The sequence below is a fragment of the Aplysia californica genome, unplaced genomic scaffold, assembly GCF_000002075.1.
Source record: "Aplysia californica isolate F4 #8 unplaced genomic scaffold, AplCal3.0 scaffold00121, whole genome shotgun sequence".
In the NCBI taxonomy this organism is placed as follows: Eukaryota; Metazoa; Mollusca; class Gastropoda; order Aplysiida; family Aplysiidae; genus Aplysia; species Aplysia californica.
Window position 1 is genome coordinate 427,656 of NW_004797391.1, and position 23,122 is coordinate 450,777.

A 23,122-nucleotide genomic window follows, 5' to 3' on the forward strand; every position below is an offset into this window, starting at 1 on the left:
GTGAAATAAGTAGATTTCTGTAAAGATTGGTGGACCCCGGGGTCATCGTAGTGAAATAAGTAGGTTTAATTTTAAAAGGATTGGTGGACCCCGGAGTCACCATAGCCGTAGAGGAATAAGAAGGTTTAATTAAGGATTGGTGGACCCCCGGGACACCGTGATTAAACCTACTTATTTTACTACGGTGACCGCATGGTCCACCTATTCTAAAACCTAACTAGTATTTCGTTAAGTAGACCCTGGGGTCCACCTTAAACCTACCTATTTCACTACATTGACTCCAGGGTCCACCAATCCTTAAAATTAAACCTAGATCTACATATGTACTTATTTCACTACGTTGACCCCAGGGTCCACCAATCCTTAATTAAACCTAGATCTAGATCTACTGATTTCACTACGTTGACCCCGGGGTCCACCAATCCTTATTAAACCCAGATCTACTTATAATTTCACTATGTTGACCACGGGCTCCGCCAGTCCTACTATAAAATAAACCGAAATCTACTTATTTCATTATGTTCACCCCGGGTTCCACCGATCCTAAGTTAAACCTAGATCTACTTATTTCACTACACTGACTTCGGGGTTCACATCCTAAAACAGCATTTTGTTAGGTAGACCCCGGGGTCCACCTATCCTTTTGGGGCTAGATAGACCACGTGGTCCGCCTATCCACTTCCTTGATAATAACTGAAAAACATGCCAGTTGTCATGAATAGTGAAGAAAAATGTGGGGAAAAAAAGATAATGAGGTAGACTATAAATTGTCAAAAAAAGTGCAAGTGCAAGTGAAGATCATAAGATAATTTTGTTATTTTCTGGTCTTCTTTTTACGGTTTATAAAATTTTCCAGTGGGCCTACTACTAGATATATGTCTCTGAAGAACATTTTGCTTGACTTTATCTGCTTTTTTCATGTACTTGAAAGCATAGAATATAATAGTTTCACACAAATGTATGCCCAATATCTTGAAAAAGAAAGATAAGGTCATTGTTGTTGTTGTTTTTTAACGGAATCCGTTTTACGTTGAGAAAAGCGCTAAAAACAAGTTAAAAATTTTAAAGAATGCCCATAATATTAGGAATCCGAAATTACTACCTTGATCTAGTTTGCTTACTCTTTAATAACCATGAGCTGTTAAGAAAAAAAGAGAATGATATAGGATTTGTCTAAATATGACTATCAGTATTAGCATTATAAAGATATTGCCCATTTTGTCCAATTATCCTTGCTGGTAAAATCACCCTGTACTGCACCTCAATAAGCACAAAAAGAATATTTCTGTGACTTTGTATAAAGGTGTGTTGTAGTTGAGTTCTATGTAAAATTCTCAACAAAATAATGTACATTTGGACCGTACAACTGAGATAGACACTCATGCACACAATGACATTCACACATTACACACATACACAAACACACTATTACATTTACTCTCTCTCTCTCTAGATCTCTCTCTCACCACAACCACACACAAAACAAACACATACACACTCACACACTCACACACACACACACAACTCTTACCCTTGGTCCACTTATCATTTAGTATCATCCTCTATTTTGAAATAATCCCCCGCACTAAATAAAAAGATCAGTAGAATCTCGACCTTCCGAATCCATGGTTAGTTCAAGAAATCTACCATATGATGTGGCCTAAATAAGATAAGGAAGGGGTGTTTAGCTTATTTGGGCCACAGTGTGGCCTAAATAAGGTAAGGGAGGGGGGTTTAGCTTATTTAGGCCACAGTGTGGCCTAAATAAGGTCATCCATGGTTCATACATACTGACCACACAATGTAAACAAAGACTGGGTGTTGACTTTCTAAAATTAATTGTATGATTTTTCCTTCATGACTAGATCTACAGTATGTCTTTTTATTTTATGTTTTTTGCCTCTCCCTCACCCAGTTGATCTGCACTATGACTATATGGAGTCTGCATTCTTCAAAAATGGAGGGGGAAAAGATTGGGAGGGCCTTGTGTGAAATGCAAGGCATTAGAGAGAAATTCCAATAAGATTGAAGCTTGGGCTTGAGGGACTATTTTTTGTTGGTTAGTTGTAGAGCTATACATGTAGGCCTATATTGCAAGAAAAACATCAACCTCTGACCTTGAAACTTTTTATCCTCAGCTTAAACAAGAACGAGAAGAGGAACTAGAGAGACGAAGAAAAGAAGAAGAGGAACGCAAAAAAAAGTCAAAAACGAAAGTAGACAGTGGTCCCAAAGTATACAAGACTGGCATTGGAAAATACATCAACAGCGCTTCAGTGTAAGTTTTTTTGTTAGTATTATCGCACATAAAAATATCCTGGCCTTGACTTCCTGTCATTGGAATCTATATTGGTTTCTACAATAAAATGTAAAGTAAGGATAAATTTTGAAAATCCATTGCCTCTGCATAATTTATGAGTAGTGCTGTAGTCATCAGTGTTGAAAGGGCGTTAACCCTATCCGTACGTCATGTTTTACTATCCTATCCATACGACGTGGGGAAGTCTGTGCCACCACTTTCCAAGGAGGATATTTACTCGTTAATCCCATCTGTACGCTTTGTATAGCAGTCTGTCAAAATGATTTTTTGAGAAATACTGAAAGTTTCAAAGAGATCTTTGCCCTAGAAGTATTCTAAAATGTGAAGAATACAACCGCAGGGGTACAAAAATTACCCCAGGGTGTACGGATAGGACATATCATAACCGCTGCAGTGACATGTGATAAAAAATAATTTACAAATTAATGTGCCAGCATTTTACCTTTACTTTTAGTGTCTGTGGTGGTATAACGGTGAGGCTCTTCACAATGGCACACTTGAGACCCAAGATTTCTGTATGGGAAGGTCTATTTTATTAAGTGTCTCTATTTTTCTGCTAGGATGGTATTGACTGCCACGGTCAAAGCAGCCAGCCTCCTAAATAATAATATTGAATTTTGTTGATGTGACCATAAAAATTTACCATCATTCAAATGTATTAGTTAGCAAGAATGTGATTAATCGAAACTGACGGAGTTGTTAGCATCTATTCTATTACTACTTTTTTAAAGAAGTATTATTAGACCAAACTTTTTTTTTCTTTGATTTCCAGCACATTGCACTCTGCAATAATTTGATGTAGGTATGGTCTTTAATTGTGTGCTTATTATCTACTTTACACCAACATGCAGAAGATTTGATTTCTGATTTTTAGTCTCTGTAACTTTCAATATTCTTTTTATGTGCTACATTTAGGTCTATAAGACTATAGCTAAGAGAATTGTTCTCATGAAGCTTTCAATGTTTCACTGTTGTATCTGTGGGAGGCTGAGGACTATATACCTTTCCATATTTCTCATGTTTTTACAGAACAGCAGGATTTTAGATTTAAAATTGTAGAAGAAAAAGAGATGATGAACGTTAGTCATACTTCTGTGGTATTAGATCATCATAATTTTTGTGCAATCTAACTCTAACACTTACGCGAAGGACACCTGACATTTAGTATAAAGTCTTTCTACAACTGTTTTGTTACCCATGCTTATGATGCTACAGATATGGTCATTTTCTTTACAGCAGTCATGTGGTCTTGTAGACACATTATAATACTAATAGTAGTATTAGTAGAGAAGATTAAAAAGTTTCTTCGTTTTGTTGGGGGGGGGGGGGTTGGAGGGGGATATTTTGTCCCATGTCTATCCTTAGACTTAGAGTTACGATGATTACAGCACAATGGTAATTCAGGGGCATGTTTGGAGAGCACCATTAGTATCAGTACAGTAATAGTAATAGGTCTTATTTATTTTGTTTTCATGTATTATTCCAGTCTGTCTACCTTGCTCTATCCTTGCACTTAAAGACCATTATTGACATTATTATTTTTGCCAATGTGCTTCTTTTGATTTATAATTCAAAATTAAACCAAGATGTTTATTCCTGCATCTCATTTCTTTGTACATCTTCACGATCAGGAAAAGGACTGCAGCTACAGATGATGATGACTCTGCTGCTGAGCCCAAGAAAAAGCAGAGTAAAACCTACAGCTTTGGAGACTTCAGTTCTTGGTGAGAGTTGACAAGAAGACCTTCTTTGGTACTCTTCTGCTGACTGCATCACTGGAGGACTAATGTCTCAGTAGTACAGAATAATGATTTCTTCATGAACTTGTGTGTTTGTATGTGTGCATGCTTGTGGTGTATGTGTGCATGCTTGTGGTGTGTGTGTGTGTGTGTGTGTGTGCATGCGTGCACATTTGTATTTATGAGGCAGCATGGTGAAATCAAGCGCTCATCAAAATAACTAAATCTGAGAAACAGGCATTTTTTTCCGCCCATTTGGAAATTTTCATCAAATTTTTTTGGTGGGCTTAACCTCTTTTATGTCCATATAAAAACACATTTCTATGAGAAATTTACTTTAAAAAAACATTGATTAAAATTAAAGGCTCAGAATATGTTCTTTTTCAGTTTTCAAAGACTTCTTTAGCTATTGGAGAAAACAGTTACTAAACTTAAGCGGTCATTTTCTCTCTAATTTCATCACTGGAACCAGGCGAACTAACTATGTTCAATCGCAAATATCTTGACTTCTATGTAAGATAAATGGTATATATATTTCATGAGAAACAAGACGAATAAATCAGCTTTCAGATTATACCAATAACTCTACATGCCCAAAAATTGACGAGCGCCTGATTCCACCGCATCGTGACACATTTGTATATATATATGTGTGTTATTCTTTGGATCTTCTTAGAAATGAATTGAGTTTTATTGAGAGGGTCCTATTTCTGAAATGTTACACATTGGTATCTGTTCTCTTGGCATAACTAAAAATTGTAATGTATTATGTATGGTACTTTTGAACTTGTATTACAAAAATAAAATTGATAATGCCTCATCTCAGTATTTACTCATGCATTTCATTACAGAAATTTTAAAATCATTCTTGGGTGCATTTTGCTACCTTGACAATTGTGTATATCCTTGAGTTGAAGAAAAGCACATTGACATGATGACGATCAGTAATTAATACTAGTGCAAAGGAAAAGTGAGATGACTTTGCAACAATAACTAAGGCGACAGAAAAAAAAAATAGCTTACCAGCATACACTGTGACTGTAAGTGTTTTGGGTTTAACGACCCTACCAACACTTACCAGTGACTGGTAATTAAGAGCATCACAAATATTCCGAGTAGTAAACAACACAACTTTTGATTGAATGCCAGCAGGCTGAATACCAGTGTCGATAGTGTAATAATTTAAGGCTCTCCACATTGCATGCACAGGACTAAGTTAGATTCCGAGACGATGAAGACATTTTATAGAGCATCTCCACCTTTCTGTCGACAAGATGTAGCCTACCCCGCACAGCCTGCCTGGCAGGGATGAAAGACCCAGCCTCCCTAATATAATCTATATTGTCCAAAACATTTTCAGTATTTTGGGAGTCAAACCTTCATCTAGGTCATTGTGGGTCTTTGTGGTAGCAATCAGAATGTTTTGTTTGTTTTAGTAAGGTTTTTAGGAGCTCACAGTGAGTGGGTGGTTAGCGGGTGCTCTGGTGTGGTTTGCTTCTTCTTTCCTATCAAACCTCTGAATCTATAGTCTTTATCTCCTCTCCTTCTTTTTTTGTGTTTGTTACTCTCTTGTACACCTATAATCTTCGGCACTTATATGACCTGATTGTGTTGCAAGTGCCGTAAAACTCTTACTAAAACTAAACTAAACAAATGGAGCTCACAACTGCATATAAGGTCATATGAGCGCCAAGGGGTGTATGTCAACAGAGAGGTCCAAACTGGGAATCAGGCTTACTCTGCAAACCTCTCTAGCCCTCAACAGCACAAACTCTGCTTCAACTATCAAGGCACCCCAGAAATAACAGTTCACAAGAAAGTAACAAACATACAAAAGAAGTAGAGGTAAAATGACAATAGTTAGGATGAGGAAAGAAAAAGCAGCAGTTCTCCCTTATTTTGTTCTGCCACAGCATAAGCATGACATTGATAGATCAGCCCATTTACAATACAATTCAACTGTGCATAAGAACATGTTAATATCCCCCCTTTGGAATGGCCTTCAAAATGTTTGTCAACTCGTGAAGCTTTCAAAGTTCGGTGGTACAGAATCACCTATGGCCAATTACATACTATTTCTGAGTCCCCTAACTTTTAAGCAGCCACTTACTTAAAATATGACATCACAACATACATTATACATTATAAATTTTGTAAAATATCATCCCCTTCAGTTCGATATATGGCTCTGAAATTTTACCAGAATAGTCTGTCGCTGTCGTGGAGGCCTTTTTCTTGATTTGTCAAGGTATTCTTAAAGAGTACATTCTGCACACATGAATTCCCAGTTTTTTCAAAATTTACACTGCTGGGGGAGGGAGTGTTTTGCTTCTTTTTTTTTTATGTTACAACTCTTTTTGCCATCATTCAAGATGGACTGGGGTAAGACAATCCTGAGAATGCCTTGAAAGCCAGTAAAGTCAAGGAATCAAATAAGGCACTTGAGACTTAGTTATTTATAAGTAGTGAACATTGCACACTGTAGCTCACCAGAAAATGAAAAATCAAAGACCACATATTATGGTTCGCCATTTAATCATAGAGTTCTCAAAGAAAATCCATCCAGTTATTAGTATTTCACATATATACATAACATGTAGATGCCAGATATTATGTCTCTGGAATAAGAACAGAGACACTTATTGTAGGCAATCTGCACTAAATGATGAGGACAGCGTTTGCCAGTGCGTGCTGTAGTTGCTTCTTACCCTCTGTGTATTTAAATTTATAAATAATGTCTGGCATTAGAATTGCCAGTCACTCCTTCAATCACAAACAACAACAAAAAAACTCTCCTCTGTGGCAATGATGTGAGGACTGCAATCGCGCAAGGCAACACCTGAGACTATGTAGGAACAAATAAGCAACAGCACTCACGCATACACATAGGCACTCAAGTACAACATTCTCTCTTTCTCTTTTCATCACTTAGGCACCCAGAAAAATTAATTTGTACCAGTAGGCCTACTTAACAGTGAGAAGACATTATAACATGACCATATTTGCCTACAGCTAGAAAAACAAGACAACCACTTAAAAGAGGAGTCTGCACATGGCACTAGCAATAAGCATTGAGCATTTCAGTCTGGTATGTTGCTTGAAGAAATATCTTCGTATGAATCCACAGGATACATATTCTGCATGCATAGACTAGCCCTGATAATAGAGAAAATGCTGTACATCTAAGCAGAGTTCCTTCAAGTCCAAAGCCTACTATAAAGATACAAAGGGCTAAAATGTACTTGGGTTAACATGGTTACCAATTGTACTGATGATTCAAAAACCCTCCCCCGAGCCTTTTGCAGATGCTGGGACCTCCTTCACAACTAGATAGTGGGGGAAAATGATGAATAATAGTCGGTGACAAAATCACCATTCACCCATACATTAGTCAAATGTAGGTGTCTACTCTCTATTTCACAGCATTCTGAAGGCTATTAAATTTAAAAAATATTTAAACTTAAACTCCCGCGACTCCATTATATAAAGCAACTGAGATTATTTAAAATAATAGATAATTTCTCTGTGTATTTATCACAATGACATGTACAAAGCATGGTTTCACATAAATGTCCCCTCTTTTATGGTGACTTTCTCATGCTCAAGCAACATACAAAAATCTACGACAACAGTATATATGTACAAATGAAAACGGTGCACAAGCTCGCATGATATATGCGTCCCTGTTACAAATAATAACAAGTAATCACCTTATATAAATTCAAAACTGCTCAGAAATTATTATGATGTAAAATCGCATGATGTAGTAACATCCATTGCACACAAATGATTTAAGATAACTCCGGTCCCAAATTTACAAAGGCAAACAAGAAAACAGTCCATATCAGCATGATGGTATTCCAAAATGGACTGAAGACGTTTCTTCCCATAAGATGATGTTTTCACAACCTGCAGATCATCAACTAAAGTTCAGAACACTACTTTCAAAACCAACATTTCACACAAGACTATTTCAACAAATATATTGATTTCAAATCATCATAAAAGACCAAGACTAAAATGTGCTGAATCTGTACTTCAGATGCCAAGTATTATGGCTGGACATGAATTCAAGAAAACTTTCAGTGCTGCTTATCCTAAACCAACCCGAAAGAAAACAAAAAATTCCATCCTATTATCTAAATAGTTTTATGATCAACAAAATGTGTTTGTTTTTCTAAAGCCTCAGTACAAGTTTGGGGAAGTCCAATCACTGAAGAAATAAGTGACCAGGCTATTGAACTTTTTAAAAATCTGGGAATCAGAACCAAATGGAATCAAACACCCTCTTATACAGCCGTTTTTGCATAAACTTGCATGGAAACTGGACACTATTAAATAAAAATTACCACGATTCATAAAAAGAATATTGCTGATGCAAATTGGTAGTCAAATGTTTCCATTGATGAAAAGGAGACACAATAATCTGTACACTGATGAAACGGTACAAAATTGCACTTTCCTTCTCAAGATGCATACAAGAAACCCCTTTTCTGTTGCAGCTGGAAATTCTTATCCATCAAACCAAACTTCCCATGAAATGATCTTCACGTCACTCTCAAGCTGTCAGTGCCCCACATTTTTCCAAGAGATATTTTCCCTGAGATGACACCAACAGCTTTTGTTTCCATGATAAAATCATATGGCAAGAAACAAATTTCATGTTCATTATTCAATACTACGAACGCAGCTAGCTGTAAACTATAAAAACCCAAAGCACTGTCCTTCCCTTCTCAGATACAACTGTACCATGATGTATTAGCTGTGGTCACTTGACGACTGGGAAGAAAGTGACAAAGACAAACAGACAGCTGATCCTGTGGCCGCAGTCTTCGTTCATGCTATGAGGAGCCAGAAGATAAAGATGATAGCCACCCAGAGAAACACCTTGCTGAGAAATTGCTCCTCTGCCTGCTGAGGGGAGTTTGGTGGCGCTGATGAGAGAAAAGAGGACATTTTTTTTTTAATGACATCCGAAGTCCTCAAAAAAGCGAAAAAGAAAATAATTTTAGCTCAGAGCTAAATAACCATTCCAATACTCACCCATTATGCATGTAAATACACAAGAGAAGTAATCTAAGTTAATTTGTTACACACCTCATCTTCGTTGCAGATAGGCTACATTGTTATTATCAATATAAGCTGAAGAAAGGAAATAAGCGCTCGTGATAATCATGTTCAAGAGGATTCCAAATAAGAAGAAAATGCTTACAGTAGCATATTGCATAAAATATGAGATGCACAGTTCGTTTGTATGAAGAGAGCACACTGAATTTGAAAGGGTCTATAAAATAAAAACTAAATCTAAACGTAGCCTACACACTTACACAAACAAATGTGGTAGCTAATGAATTTTAAAATACAAACCAACAACAACAAAAAGAACACACACATGGTGTATATAATCACTGTTCAAGGAGTCACTGTTCCATTTGTTCATAGACAAGAGACTTGTTTGACAAAATCAAAAAGACTGCTATCAACCGTATAAAAAATCCTGCTTAATAAAAAACAAGAAGCAAGGATTAGAACTGCCACCATAACCCTGTACCAACTTGCAAAGAGGGAAAGAACTTTGATGAAACATCCATTGTCCAGTTTTCAGGAACAGTAAGTATAATGGGGAAAAGTGGTGAGGGTCACTCGTGGGACAGGTAACTTCTCACTTGTAATACCAAAAATCTAAAAAAATATTGCCGACTGTACACCTGAAATTTCCTGGACTTCCAGTACCACCGGGATGAAAATGAGAACACCTGAAAACCTTTTAACTGCTCTATGACTATGATTGCCACAAAGTATTCCCTGGCACTAGCAGTGTTTTACAGAAATTGTAAGGAGCATATTTTGCTTTTAGTTTCTTAACACATCTTTATTATATTTTGTGGGATCCAACTGAGTACATTTTCAGAATGATAATATTCAAATGGCCACAGACTTAAACTTCCTAAAAACAAAACACTGCATAGCAGAGTGACTTATGTTGCAAGAATGAGGGGATCAGCTCCAAAAAAAACCCCCAGTTTTGTTGAAATGGGTTCTTTAACAAAGCTCATGTCATTAATTCTCAAAACTTTAGAGTCAGGCACAGCACACAGAGATAAGACAACAACAAAAACTTACGTGGCCCTGGCCTGCCATCACTAAAGTTGAATGTGGACGCGAAAATCCCAAAGGGGAAAGCACCAATTCCAAATGAAAACTGGAAATTGCCATCACCACCAAAACCAAAGCTCTGGAAGGGCTGTGGACCATTGAAAGACAAATTTAACAATTATAAAATGCTTTGAAAACAAGTTTTAAAAACTTTTGGACTGAAATTCACATCCATTTCAAATAAGACAAAAGATAACTGCTTCATAATGATACAAACAGTCCATTATTTACAAAAAAGAAGGAAAATCATGAATAGTTCCAATCAAACCAAGACAATTACTAATTTTATACCATACATCAGATTTTTTCTTTTTCCCCACTTAAACATTGGTGAGACTGTTAAAAGGCGCACTCCGAGTCCAAAAAAAGTTTTAAATTGCAAAAAAACAGAATACTAGTCGCAACAAAAAATCTCTTTTCAACTTTTCAAAAAAAATACATCACCTCTCTAGTGCCAATAAATTAAAGTTGAATCAACATCCAAGCATTACATTTTCACACATATCATGTCACCGAGTTAGCATTTGGACACCAGTAAAATCGCAGCTGGCATTGAATGCTTCCTAACCGTTACAAGATCTAGAACATAAAGTCAAAAGCATAAACAGGCTACTTTCTAGTAGGAACATTAGCTATATATAGAAATGTAATCTATACCCAGCGGCAATAGAAACTTTCCATTTTGTTTTTTGTAACTGCACCCTTGTTCACGTAAATTAGTGAGCGAAATTTTGCACATCACTCACCATGTACCCATAGATGACTCCGCACTGATCTTTCTCTTGAACAATAGTTTAACCATGTGGTCACTTGACCAACAGATAAATTAACTTGTTTTATGACTTAAGTTCCGCCGAAATTATGAAATCGTCTAAATTATGTTTACATCAACGCAGTACCGATTTTAGAACCGAAAAAACAAGTTACATATTTACATTCCAGCAGTACTATCAGCCCGTAGAGTCTTGCAGATGCTTCATTGTTCCCATCCTACCATCAATATTCTGAAAGATAGGTTCCAAGTCACTGAAGTTACACCTGACAGACGCAGACCACAGATCGAAACTACCCAGGAAGACAGACAGATACTGCTCTGGCATCTTCGAGATCGCTTTCTCACAACGATCAGCTGTGCATCTCAATTTCATACAGACATTGGAAAAGTTATCAGCGATAAAAAAAAAGGATACAATGGTGTTAAAACATGTTCTGACATCGAGCAAGGTGGCCCTATAATGACCAACATTTGCATATTTCCAAGAATTACACTTGAACTGACAGGGCAAATCGTCACATTCTTCTGAGATGGGAGTTCTCTTCTCGGAGAGTATTGAGACATAAAGGAGTGAGAGACTAGCAGACTGCTGCATGCATGTAATAAACAGATGGGGCAGTGGCACTGTGATGGTATGGGGTTGAATATATTGCAACCACAGAACCTAACTGCACATTTTCAACGCTACAGTCGATGCCAGCGAGTACCAGAATGTTCTACGGGTGTATTTGGTTTCCTTCTTTCAAACACATAGACGTATGCACACATTACATCAAGACATGTGTGCCCACATATTGCTTGTGTAAAGGTGCAATATCTACAGCAGCAAAATGTGAATGTTTTGCCATTACCAGCCTAAGAGTTAGCACCCAAAACGAAATCAATATTGTACAACGAAAGGGACAAGCATCGATTCCTAAGTGGAATGGACCGCCACAACATTTAATTTCAAAGAGAAAAAAAAAAACTTCCTCAACCAAGGTGCTGAAAATGCAAATCTTGCATCATTGCAAGGGGCGACAATACCGCTACTGGCATGAAATTTTGAAATCAAGGGGTTCCAGTTGGCGCTTAACACTGTGCCACCATGTGAGACATGATCAAGAAACAAAAGGTAATACTAAAATACAGTCGAACCTGCCATGATGGCCACCTGTGCAAACAGCCACTTTCCATTTCCCCCTTTGCTTTTTTTCTACATAATTTCTGTGTGTGAAACGGTCACCTGTCCAACGCGGCCGCAGCCCCCTTATTTTATCAACCCAAAGCCAAATTTAACTTGCCGAGGCAGCCAGGCGTGATCTCTTATTGCGAAATGCTCTGTCGTAAAGTCTAGCCTCTGACGCTGTGGACGGGCCGTCATAATCCATTCACCTGTCCTTATTGTTAGTCCCTCCAATGAATGTTTACCCAAGTTGACCAATGGGTAACAATACATCTTCAACTGCTGGTGAGAGAAGCATGTGATCCGGCATAACCTAAAATAAGCCGCGTCCACAACTCACACAAATTGTACATGAAGTAACTTCTTGTCACTGTTTTGTATACCTAATCTGTAACAAAGTAACAATGGACGTTGACATGAACTTGCCACAGAAGCATTGCTCGCTCTCCAAGCGGTGGGGATCAAGTGTTTCTTTTACCATGACACTTGGTCTTCATCGTCTTACATTCTTTATCCTTGCACAACATTAGCAATCCAAAAAAAAAACCCTCCAAAAACCCAACAAAGCAGCAAAAACAAAAAACCGAAAAGCCCCTTCTTACCCTTCCACACACACCCCCCCCTCCCCCTTTTCATATGAAAACAAAAACCCTTTTGAATTCGCCCTACGGCCGTCCTAAGCCTGAATCAGCCCCAGTTTGGACTTCAGAAGGGAATGGGTTACATTCTTCATTTTGACCAGTCCTGCATAAGACGACCACCTGTGTCAAACGGCCACTTTTCTCCATGACAATGGGAGGCTGTTTTACACAGGTTCGACTGTACACTGCTAGACATACTTTGAAATATGTCTGTGTTAATTTTTGTCTTTATGTGTTGAATAATAAGTACAATACAGTCTTCTCTCCAAGTGAAAAGTTTCTATTGCCACAGTGTCAAGAAAATGCCGCTTACATTAGAGGATTCTGGTTCAGACCTCTGCCCAGCTGGTCTTGGGGGCAGTTTTTCTCTGTAATAAAAACAAAAACAAAACTTATTTAAGCATTAATTACAGTCAACAGAACTTCCTCGCCAAATCACTCTGCAGAACTTGAAAAAATACCTTACACAGAAAGTGTTTTCTGTGGCCTCATAAACTTATCATATAATCATGTTACCTTTACTTTGTGCCTCCACCCTCAGCACCCTACTCAACCCCCACCCAAACTGATCATCCTGTCAATGGACAAAACCTGCAAAAAGTGAAAAATGTTCATCTTACTCCAATAGTATTTCACATCTATCACATTTGACCATACACTCTGCACATACCCTGAACACACATTTCAATAAGCTAGAAGTTAATTCTTTCTGTATTATTATAGCATACACGACTCTTACCTTGGATCTTGTGGATTTGGATTTCCTCTGCCATAAATAGGAATCACCTTATCCTTGCCAATGCCTGCTTTACAAACTGGACATGTCTGTCTATTGGGCCGAGTCTCCAGCCACTGATGCAAGCATGGCCAACTGCAAGTAGACAAGATATGGATGGATATAGTCCAAGTCACGCCAAAAAAAAAAGAGAGAGAGAGAGAGGGGGGGGGGGGCGAATTGGATGCCTCTTTGGTCTTTAAGAATATGTTGCCGTAGGCTTGTTAGGCTACTTGTTACACTCTAAACTTGCTCCATGAAACTATTTGGGTTTGCCTTGTGCCACACAGTGGGATAAAAATCTGGCCTAGTGTTGACGTGTTTACTTTCTTCTCTCCAGTCCCAGGCCTAGCCTTACCGCTTACCAAAACTGTGAATTCCCTAATACAATGAGGTTTTGCGAATTTACATAGCCTACAGTTACAGCAGACCACAATGTTTTCACTTATCACTATAATCAATTGAAACTGAAACTAGGTTCTCATTGTTGTAGATCTGACAATTTGTTAGGCTACCTAAATTTCTTTCTTTTTTTAAAACTTTTTTTGTGATTTTTGCTTTTAAGGCTACAAAGACACCTTGAGAATTTTTTAATGAAGAGTTTAATGCACTTTTCCATTTCTTTTGCTGGCCATTTTCATCAATGTTATGTTTTCTTAAAAGAGCAACTTTGTCTCTATATTGTCCAATTTGGTCCTGTAGAACTTTCCAACCTCCTGGACAGACTTACATTTGATCACATTTTTACATTGTCTTACTCATGCAGTTTCTATTGGTAATATCATTAACTAGTTGCATCTGTCTGTTTGGGGTTTTTTTTTCAATTTCATGAACCATTTTCACAAGTTCAGTGTATATTATATTCAAATACTTTGTATACTGTTCACATTTTTTGTAACAAATGGTCTAATTTGTCAAATAAGCTGGACCTGGTATTCAATATTATCTTTTGCATTAGCACTGAAGTGTCTTAGCATTATATTAGCAAAAATACTAAAAATGTACTTAAGCACATTTTTTAGATTGTACTTAAATTTGTACCTAAGTGCCTTTTCAAAAGTACTTTTACAGCTCTGTGATCAAACACCTCAAATAAGGGCGAAAAAATCTTGGGAGGTCCAGTGTGCAAGATTCAAGATGCACACATTAAAGATCCCTTGGTAGTCCTAAAATCGCTAGAGTTAGTTTCAGAAGCCGCCCAAGAAAAATTAAAAATAACTTCATAGTAAAACTGAGAAAGCCTAATATGAATATAATGAAATGTGAAAACAACCAACTTGTGTCCTGAGTGTTCTTTTTTTTTTTAGTAAGTGTTTTTATGGCACTCGCAACTGTGTAAGATATGAGCGTGCAGGAAACATTAAATATTTTTTTAGTTGGTAGGAAATTTTGAATTTTCCGTGGGTGGCAGCCGACGCCTACTCTTATCGATTTTAGACCACCAACAGATTTTTAATGTGCGCAACTCGCACACAGGACCTCCAAGATTTTTCGCCCTTGTCCGAGAAGGCTAGATGTAGATCTTTCCTACCAGAAAATCAGGGGTGTAGCTTAAAGACAGTAAGAAGGAGCTAAGGAGTAGCAGTAGAAAGGCTATAAAAAGAGTCAGGAGCCCAAAGGGGGTGAGCGGGTGGGGGCAGAAAGTGGAGATGAAAGCAGACAATAGAACATTGCTAGAGAGTAGGAAAGGAGTTGAAATAAGACAATTTTACTGTAGAAATTTTTTCGGCACCTACCCAGATTCGAACCTGGGATCTTTGAATGAGAGGCATACACCCTAACCTCTAGGCCACAAGAGCCCCCCCCCGCTCATATGACCAACTTTTACACCACCAAATCAGGGATATCCAACATTATAACATCACATTTAGCTATCCTATTTTTTGAGTTATGAAGACGTTTATAGGTAAAAATGTGGCTGTTTTCGGTGCGTTTTGAGACAATATTTGTCATAGCTCGCCTATTTCTTGGATGTAAATGAAACTTGGCAGTCTAGTACATTTTTTTATTGCAGAATCTAGTCATGCTGTCAGATTTTTAATATGTCATACTTTTTGAGTTGTAAAGACATTAACAGAGGTAAAAAAGTGGCGTTCTTTACATAGCAATGCCAATGAAAATGTAAATTTTCACTTTTGTCCCCTTTTTTTTGGTACCTAAGAAAGAATTTTCAATTCTAAGAATTATGCTTCTTGAATTTTGAGAATCGGTTCATAAATAAAAAAGTTATGGGATTGTAAAGGTCGGCAAAATATGGATGACCCACATATAGGAAAATACTCCTAAAAAGTGGACCACGCAGTAGCAGATTCTGTAAGAAAATCGACGATATCTCGGTAACTAATCGGAGTGTTCGAGAGAAACTTGGCTACCCGATGTGTTTTTGAGTGTAGAAATCATTTCTGCAGTCAGATTTACTACCAATTTCGTAGTTATTTTGTTATAATTAAAATTGTGGTGTACATATTACGATTTTGCGAAAAAGGGGTGTCGGGATGAGTCCATTTTATTTATAGCATCGTATCACAACATGGGATCTTTAAGAATATATGTCGGCAGCGTGACTAAATAATTGCAAAGCTTTTTATGATGACTTTAGACCATGCCAACCTTAAAATATAAGTTAATTCAATCTAGCATGCGTACAATTAAAAATTATTTTTCCCCGTTGAGACGCGAACACCCCAAGACGAGATAACCTCGCCTCGGAATACCCCCATAGCGACGTTACAGGGAAATAGAGATAAAAACAACCGGATGCGCACGCCCGCCATTGCCCTATTTCAAGTGACCAATGAACGAGCCCGGAATAGTCATGCGGGGATTTGTAGGTCACATGCATTTGCCACGAGAGTGAGGGGAAAATGGCCGGTCTCCGTGCGAAGCCGCTTTGGATAGGGGGGCAGTCGTGTATTTATGATCGGGTCTAAACAACTACTTGACACAGAACGTTCAAATTTGAGCACACTATAGAGGATAGATAGATCTATTACCATCTCAGCGTTGAAATTCAAACTCCTTATAGTTTTCGGTGTACACGATACGAAAAAGTTCCCGACACCAAAAGTATAGGTTAATTTATGTGTACGAACTTCAACGTCCACATATCATTAGTTTGCCCTATTTTCTGATTGGTTGCCGAGTTTAATTCGGATTGGTTCGGAAATAGAGCAGACCGAGGTTGACAAAGTTAGTCACCTACGCTTCGGCTGGGTCCGCAAAATCGCCGTAAACGGGGACCAAATTTTCGCCTCACGGGAAAGCCCGATTGGCATTGCTACTTTACAGATTTACAAAGATTATCAATCATATGTTCTCCCAAAGTCATGATATTTGAATGAAACTTGGCAACATAAAAGGTTCCTCTTTGCCAAGCAATGCTCTGGATCAATTTGTCACAAAAATGTAAGTAGAGAGCTGGATTTATTAGTCTAATTAATCCAGTTCTGTACTAGTAAAAGCATGCATACTTTGTTATAGAAAATATAAGATCGTCTCTGTGTAAGATCGTCTCTGTGTAAGATCGTCTCTGTGTATATCCATTGTTGGACAGTGTCCTATTGTGTGGTAGATTAAGATGCGTTCAGATAATATAGTTTACAAGTCATGGGAATATTTCGCATGTGTAGGCTACAACTCATACAATAAATGATCTCTCTCTCTCTCTCTCTCTCTGTCTCGCGCGCGCGAGCTCAAGCACGCACGCGTGAACGATAACGATGTATAAACGGGACTATCTTCCCAGACTGGACTAAATAAGTACCATACTCTTCAATAACAATCTTTTATTTAATGCCTCACTTTTCCAAACAGAGCACACAGGACGAGTCCAAGTGCAGGGTTCCTGCCATGAACTTCCCACCAAATTCAAGGAGATTTCAAGGAGGTTTCAAGGAGAAATTTTTAAAATTCAAGGAGATTTGGTCAAGAAATTCATGACAAAAGCCTATTTTCGAAGGTCTACACTTGTCCGAAAAGAATCATATCATAGTTTCGATTTCCCTACAAAAACTGTTCGCAGGGTGACTGCCAACCCGGCTTCTCAATTTTCCGGTGGGGGGGGGGGCTCATCCATTCTCCAGGGGCATGTTACATAACAATGACAGTGCATGCTTCATTTATATATTATTTAGTAATATATACACAGAATGGTGCGCACGCACGCATGTAGGTACATTCCAGTCAGCAACATGTCAGTGTGGCACTGGGATACTGTGACTTAGGTATTTCAGTCAGTTCTTACTTATTTATATTTTCCCCTCATCATATTCCCCTATATAAACTATATAAAAATGAATCTTGCTTTGAGCCTGAGAAAAGGCCTAGAATCAGAATATCCACTGTCAAGAACCAGTCTGGGTGTCAAGGTTTATACAATAAATGTAAAAGATAAAAATTATTACTCTAACTAAAAATAGAGTAATAACATGAATATGTCTCAAGTAGACCTATTCAGTGTGAGAGGTGTAAAAACTGTGGGAGGGCAAGACGCAGTGACACTGAAAATCTGCAAATCTTGAACAGAAAGCTCAAATATAGAATACAATACATTAGTCTCCGCCTAAGATCCCGGTGCTCGGGAGCCAAGAAATGCGGGATCTTAACTGACGAACCCAGGGAAGAATCTATGGTGACCCATGTTAAGGCTCACAATCGGTAAAATGGTCTCCCTCCACTCTAAAATGAACTGACGTGACCCCTTGGTGGGTTTATGACGTATGGCGAGCAAAGAGTTGTTAACCTTGAAGACCTATCACAGTGCATAGTGGCATGAGGTGTGCCATTTTCACGAATTATCCTATCATGAGTCTCAAGATCTACGCTTATCCAGCTGCCCCTCCCCTTTACCTGTCGAAAATTTATAGCTTGCCATCTCTGACCGAGTCCCCCCCCCCCCCCCCCAACCGCCTTTGTCGTTACACACCATTACGTTGTGAACACACCAATTAAAATTCAGTTTGTCTCGCAAATTCGGGAGTAGAGACAACTGCTGCAATGGTCGGGGAAGAGTTCACGATTCGATGTGATCCCGCCTGGAGCGAACGTATAGGCCCTACCTACCCAGCGAGTGATGTAAGTTTAGGGTGAGAGCTCAGGTGTGAGTGCGATACTTGGGGAAAACAAACGTGTCGGTCAGTTCACACCTCTGTGTGATCCCGTCTGGGGCAAACATTGCATCGCTTCATCGAGTTTTACAACGTGTATGTGATCACATTCACGATAGTGGCTGATCTTTGACGCGACGGACAGTTTATTGATCTCAACTTTTCCCCCTTGGTTGATCGGCTGTGCCCGCCCGAGTTTTTGTTCCGCAAATTATACATGTAATCTGAAATGCGGGATCTTAGCTGAATGTAGATCTTTTTAAGAGTGAATCAGAGCGGGATCTTAGGGGTGACTTTTGTATAGTAAAAATTCTGTTTTCTTAAAACAGCTGGATCCTAAGCGAACCGGGATCGTAAGCGGTGGGATCTTAGGCGGAGACTACTGTTCATATAATTTACTATCACCTACCCAATGAAACGGGAACCCTTTAGTTACAAACATACGGCTTACTAGGCTTGAGTATGACAGATCCCGATTCCATACAAGGCCTGCACCAACGCGCGCATTGCAGAGAGCTTGAGATCTAGATAGTAGTAATCAAAATTCTGAAAAGTAAAATCTGCTTCCAAGTTAAGTTTTTGTCATCCGGTGTTGCCTTCACCCCCCCCCCCCCCCCCCTTCCCCCGCGTGCGTCTAAAAAAAAAAATCAATAATCCCCCCATTCCCGAGTCCTATACTTCGCAGCGCTCAGACTTTGCATGAACTTTGGTGACCTCAACCATCGCGATACTCACGATGTGACGAAAATGCACAGGTTCAATGACCGGTCACGATGGCAAGCCCGACAAGAAGCTTGTATAACTTTCTTTTTCTTTCTTTTTTTTTTTCACAAGTAACAGCACAGGACAAACGATTTATTTTCATGGCGACACAGCGTTTGTAATGCAGAACCTGCATGTTACAAATGTGGCGCTATCAGACTACTATAGGTCCTACCGGCAAATTTCTGGATGGTAACGAAAGCGAAGGCAGATCTTGATTTTACCGATCGAACTTCGGTATCGCACATACACTTCCACTTGTTGCCGCCATTACCGCATGTGCGCGTGTAACGTACTCTCATGCCGGGAAAGGCCGAATGAATTTTATATCACAACCGCGACCGGCAAAAATGAACTCAAGGACGTTGTCGGATTTGGTTTTCAAATATTCGAGAACGTTTATGTATTTTCCCGAGTCTTTCACGGGGCAATTTACAGATTTCTTCAAATTCCCGTTGTATTCCGGGTCTCGGCGATTTTTTTCAAATGACCGGGTAATTCCAGCGGCCCCCGGGATTCCCGGGGCCTGGCAGTCACCCTGTACACGTGTTCCTGTCCGATCTGGCAAAATTCAAGGAGTTTTCAAGGATATTTTTCCTTGAATGCAAATTCAAGGAGTTTTCAAGGACATTTTCCCTTGAAAGCAAATTCAAGCAGTTTTCAAGGACTCCTTGAATTCAAGGAGGCCGCGGGAACCCTGCAAGTGTGTGCTTTCCCAAGAGGGGGGAATAGGCTTTCATAACGCAAACACAATGCCATACCACTTCTCAAGATGTTTGCTTTTCTGTTTCTATTCTTCTGTCAAGCAATCAAGCAAATAAAAATGACTACATCTATTGTATTGTGACTAAAATGCAACAAAAACGTAAGTTATCAAGGCCCCCGTTTAATTTTCAAGTATCCTTCCCCCCCCCTTTTCCGGTTCACATAAGCAGGGCCTCGTTTGTAGCGCCCGAGGCAACCAATGGCTGATCACGTCACTCAGTGGAAATTTCCCAGCCGCCGGTCGTTCACCCAGCACGCGCAAATGGCAATGCCGCTTTTTCCCTTAGTTACTCCCACATTTTTAAAGATTACGCGAAAACCGCTAAACACAGAAGCATGAAATTTTAAGGGAATAAAGAAAAATGGTGTACAACGAATCAGTCAGTTTGACAAATCACAGCTCCGAAAAATTTTCAAAGCGCACCACATCAACCACTTTCGCAAACGTTTTCGACTACTTCTTGGATGGGTACAAAGTTGTCAAACTGCATACCGGGTACTACGAGATTGACTTCTTTTCTGATTGGCTGCCAAGTTTCATTCATATCCATTCACGAGAAGCGGCGTGAGAGCGAGTTGAAGACAACAACCTTTGCGTTAGTGCGTCCCACGAAACACCCCCGCTGCGGGGGCCAAAAATCAGCAGAACAAAACGCGCTTGGTGGGCATTGATACATAGATTTAGTTAATTAGTTTCACTTTTATTATATATTTTCACACAAGTAGGGTAACTCTAATCGCAAAGTCTGTTTAATTGGCTAAATTATAGAGGAGTGAACTATCTTGTTATATATTATCTTTGTCTTTATCGATCGATAAAGTGACGCGGTCAAGCTGAGCGATCATTAAGTTCATTAAGGCCGTGAGCATACACTTATATCTAAATCTAAGGGCCATACGCATGAGGACCGTACCCATAGCCACGAGGCTATACGTATGGGAGGGAAGGCTGTACGCATAGCTATGAGGCTATGTGTACGGGAGGGCCGTACGCATAGCCACAGGCTTCATTTTATAATTTAGGAGGCCTAATTCCCACTATGACTGTGACTAGTGCATCCGGGCATTCCTCAGCACTGAGAGGAGCCGAGAGAAGTTGACTACTAGATCTATTCGCCGATAGTAAAAATCTGTCAAAGTTGCCCCAACCCACCCTATAAGTGTTACAGTTATGTTATAATCTCTAAGTCTTAGTAAAAGGTCTTCCTAACGGATGACCACCAATTTACTTGGGCCAAGAAACCCTTAGAAAAGTAAGAACACTTGGCCTTGATTTTAAGTCATAAATAGAGATCCAGATCTAAATAAATCTAGACTAGATCTATATCTAGATCTGGATCTAGAAAGAAAGTCTACCAGTTACAGTTACATTGCGTTATAATATACGCCAACTTACCAAAACAAGTGTCCACACATACTAACGACAGGATCATTCGCAGTTTCAAGGCAGATGTTGCATTCGTAGGTCCCATTTTGATCATCATTTGGAGAACCGCATTCCTCGTTCGGAGACGACGAGGAAGCCTCGGCACTCATTTTGAAACTGTTACAGGAACTACAGAACTACGTAATGTAACGTGTCTTTAAATCACTGGGCAGAGAAATTGCTGTTCGATAGATAATTACCGAACACCCATCTCCTTGTTTACCTACTTCCAGACTTTTCTGATCAACGTAGACTTACGCATGCGCAGAAAAATAAGGGAGATAAATGAGTTTGTTTGAGTTTCCGTAACAGGAAATCAGCGACGATTACCTACTTGCTTCGCGTTATTTGTAATAATTTCGCAATAACTTAATAATATGGGTTGGCTAATAGAAAAAAAATAATGGGTCTTGTCAGGCGCGCTTGTACCCAACAATGATGAATCTGAAATATTCCTTTTACTGTGAAAAGAGTGAATTCAGAAGCAGTCTCCTTTTTTTCATAAACTTTATTTGTTAAATGTTACGTTAGTTCCTATATGGGCCTAAACTTTCCCTATATTTATTTATATATTTAAATTTTATTACAAAAACATTTATTTGATTCTTATGTTGTGTGCTTGTGTTTGTGTGTGTGTGTGTGAGTGTGTGGTGTGTGTGTGTGCGTGTGCGTGTGTGTGTGTGTGTGTGTGTGTGTGTGTGTGTGTGTGTGTGTGTGTGTGTGTGTGTGTGTGTTGCTTTCGTTTTGTTGTTTTTGTTTTGTTTTTTGTTGTTTTGGGTTTTTTTGCTTTTTTGGGGGGGTGAGAGGATAAACTATATCCTTTTTATTTATTAATACACCGTAATGTGATACTAATAACAAACGAAGAGGAAAGATATTCATGTCAAGACAGGAGCCCTCCTGGAGTATGCATATTCCAGCACTAATCAATTTTCCACAATTTTTTTTTTTTTTTTTTTTTAACCACATATTATAATATTATGGCGTCAGTATTGGTCGTGATAAACAGTCCGGGGTGATGTGTAAAGCTTTCATTTGAGTACCTTTTCAAGCTCAACCCCCCCCCCCTCCCCCTTTGCGAAGGATGAGCAGCTATAATTAGAGAAAAGACTCGTAATAAATAAATACCATGATAGTACGCTGCTGCCCTAGACTCGAAATGAAACTACCAAAGGCCCCGATGTGCATTTTAAACTACTCCAGCCCAGTTTTTTTTTAAGTGAGAGCAACGCAAACATTAGACCACACTCTTGCCTAGATGCAATATATGCATATACATGATGGCTATTAAATAATGTAGGCCTTATATGAATGCAGAAAGGTTATAATTATAATCTCTTGGTATGAACCATTAAAATTAAATTTTTTATCGTCTACAATAAATGAATTAGTTTTAGACTCCAATTATTAAAGCTCTTAATTCATATATCTAAAGCTTTACGTACTTAATTGTAGCCTGTTGGCTTTCTTAGAAAGCCCAGCTATATATAACA

The 23,122-nt window shown here is 38.8% G+C and overlaps 2 protein-coding genes across 2 annotated transcripts in view; one reads left to right on the forward strand and one right to left on the reverse strand.

The window, feature by feature from the left end:
* The window catches only part of LOC101851943 (RING-type E3 ubiquitin-protein ligase PPIL2), a 64,401-nt gene extending 60,182 nt beyond the window's left edge, over positions 1–4,219 (forward strand). Inside the window, exons 18-19 of the mRNA XM_005096090.3 lie at positions 2,139–2,278; positions 3,952–4,219. Coding sequence (XP_005096147.2) covers positions 2,139–2,278; positions 3,952–4,048 — 237 coding nt within the window. The 3' untranslated portion in view covers positions 4,049–4,219. The remainder of the gene's footprint in view (positions 1–2,138; positions 2,279–3,951) is intronic.
* Positions 4,220–6,575: 2,356 nt separating this feature from the next.
* LOC101852171 (E3 ubiquitin-protein ligase RNF185) lies at positions 6,576–21,898 on the reverse strand. The gene is made up of 5 exons (XM_005096091.3): positions 21,600–21,898; positions 13,536–13,667; positions 13,110–13,164; positions 10,183–10,303; positions 6,576–8,993 (listed from the first exon to the last, which is right to left on the reverse strand). The coding sequence occupies exons 1-5, from the start codon at positions 21,737–21,739 to the stop codon at positions 8,896–8,898; spliced, it is 546 nt and encodes a 181-aa protein (XP_005096148.1). The 5' UTR covers positions 21,740–21,898; the 3' UTR covers positions 6,576–8,895.
* Between the last annotated feature and the right edge of the window lie 1,224 nt (positions 21,899–23,122).

What these genes read in the sequence shown, in the direction of transcription:
- LOC101852171 (XM_005096091.3), bottom strand. Translation starts at nt 21,739, where the DNA reads ATGAGTGCCGAGGCTTCCTCGTCGTCTCCGAACGAGGAATGCGGTTCT. An exon ending in CCAAATCCACAAGATCCAAG is followed by an intron (nt 13,165 to 13,535) that starts GTAAGAGTCGTG and finishes TTTTTATTACAG; the next exon opens with AGAAAAACTGCCCCCAAGAC. An exon ending in TGATGGCAGGCCAGGGCCAC is followed by an intron (nt 8,994 to 10,182) that starts GTAAGTTTTTGT and finishes TTCTCTCATCAG; the next exon opens with CGCCACCAAACTCCCCTCAG.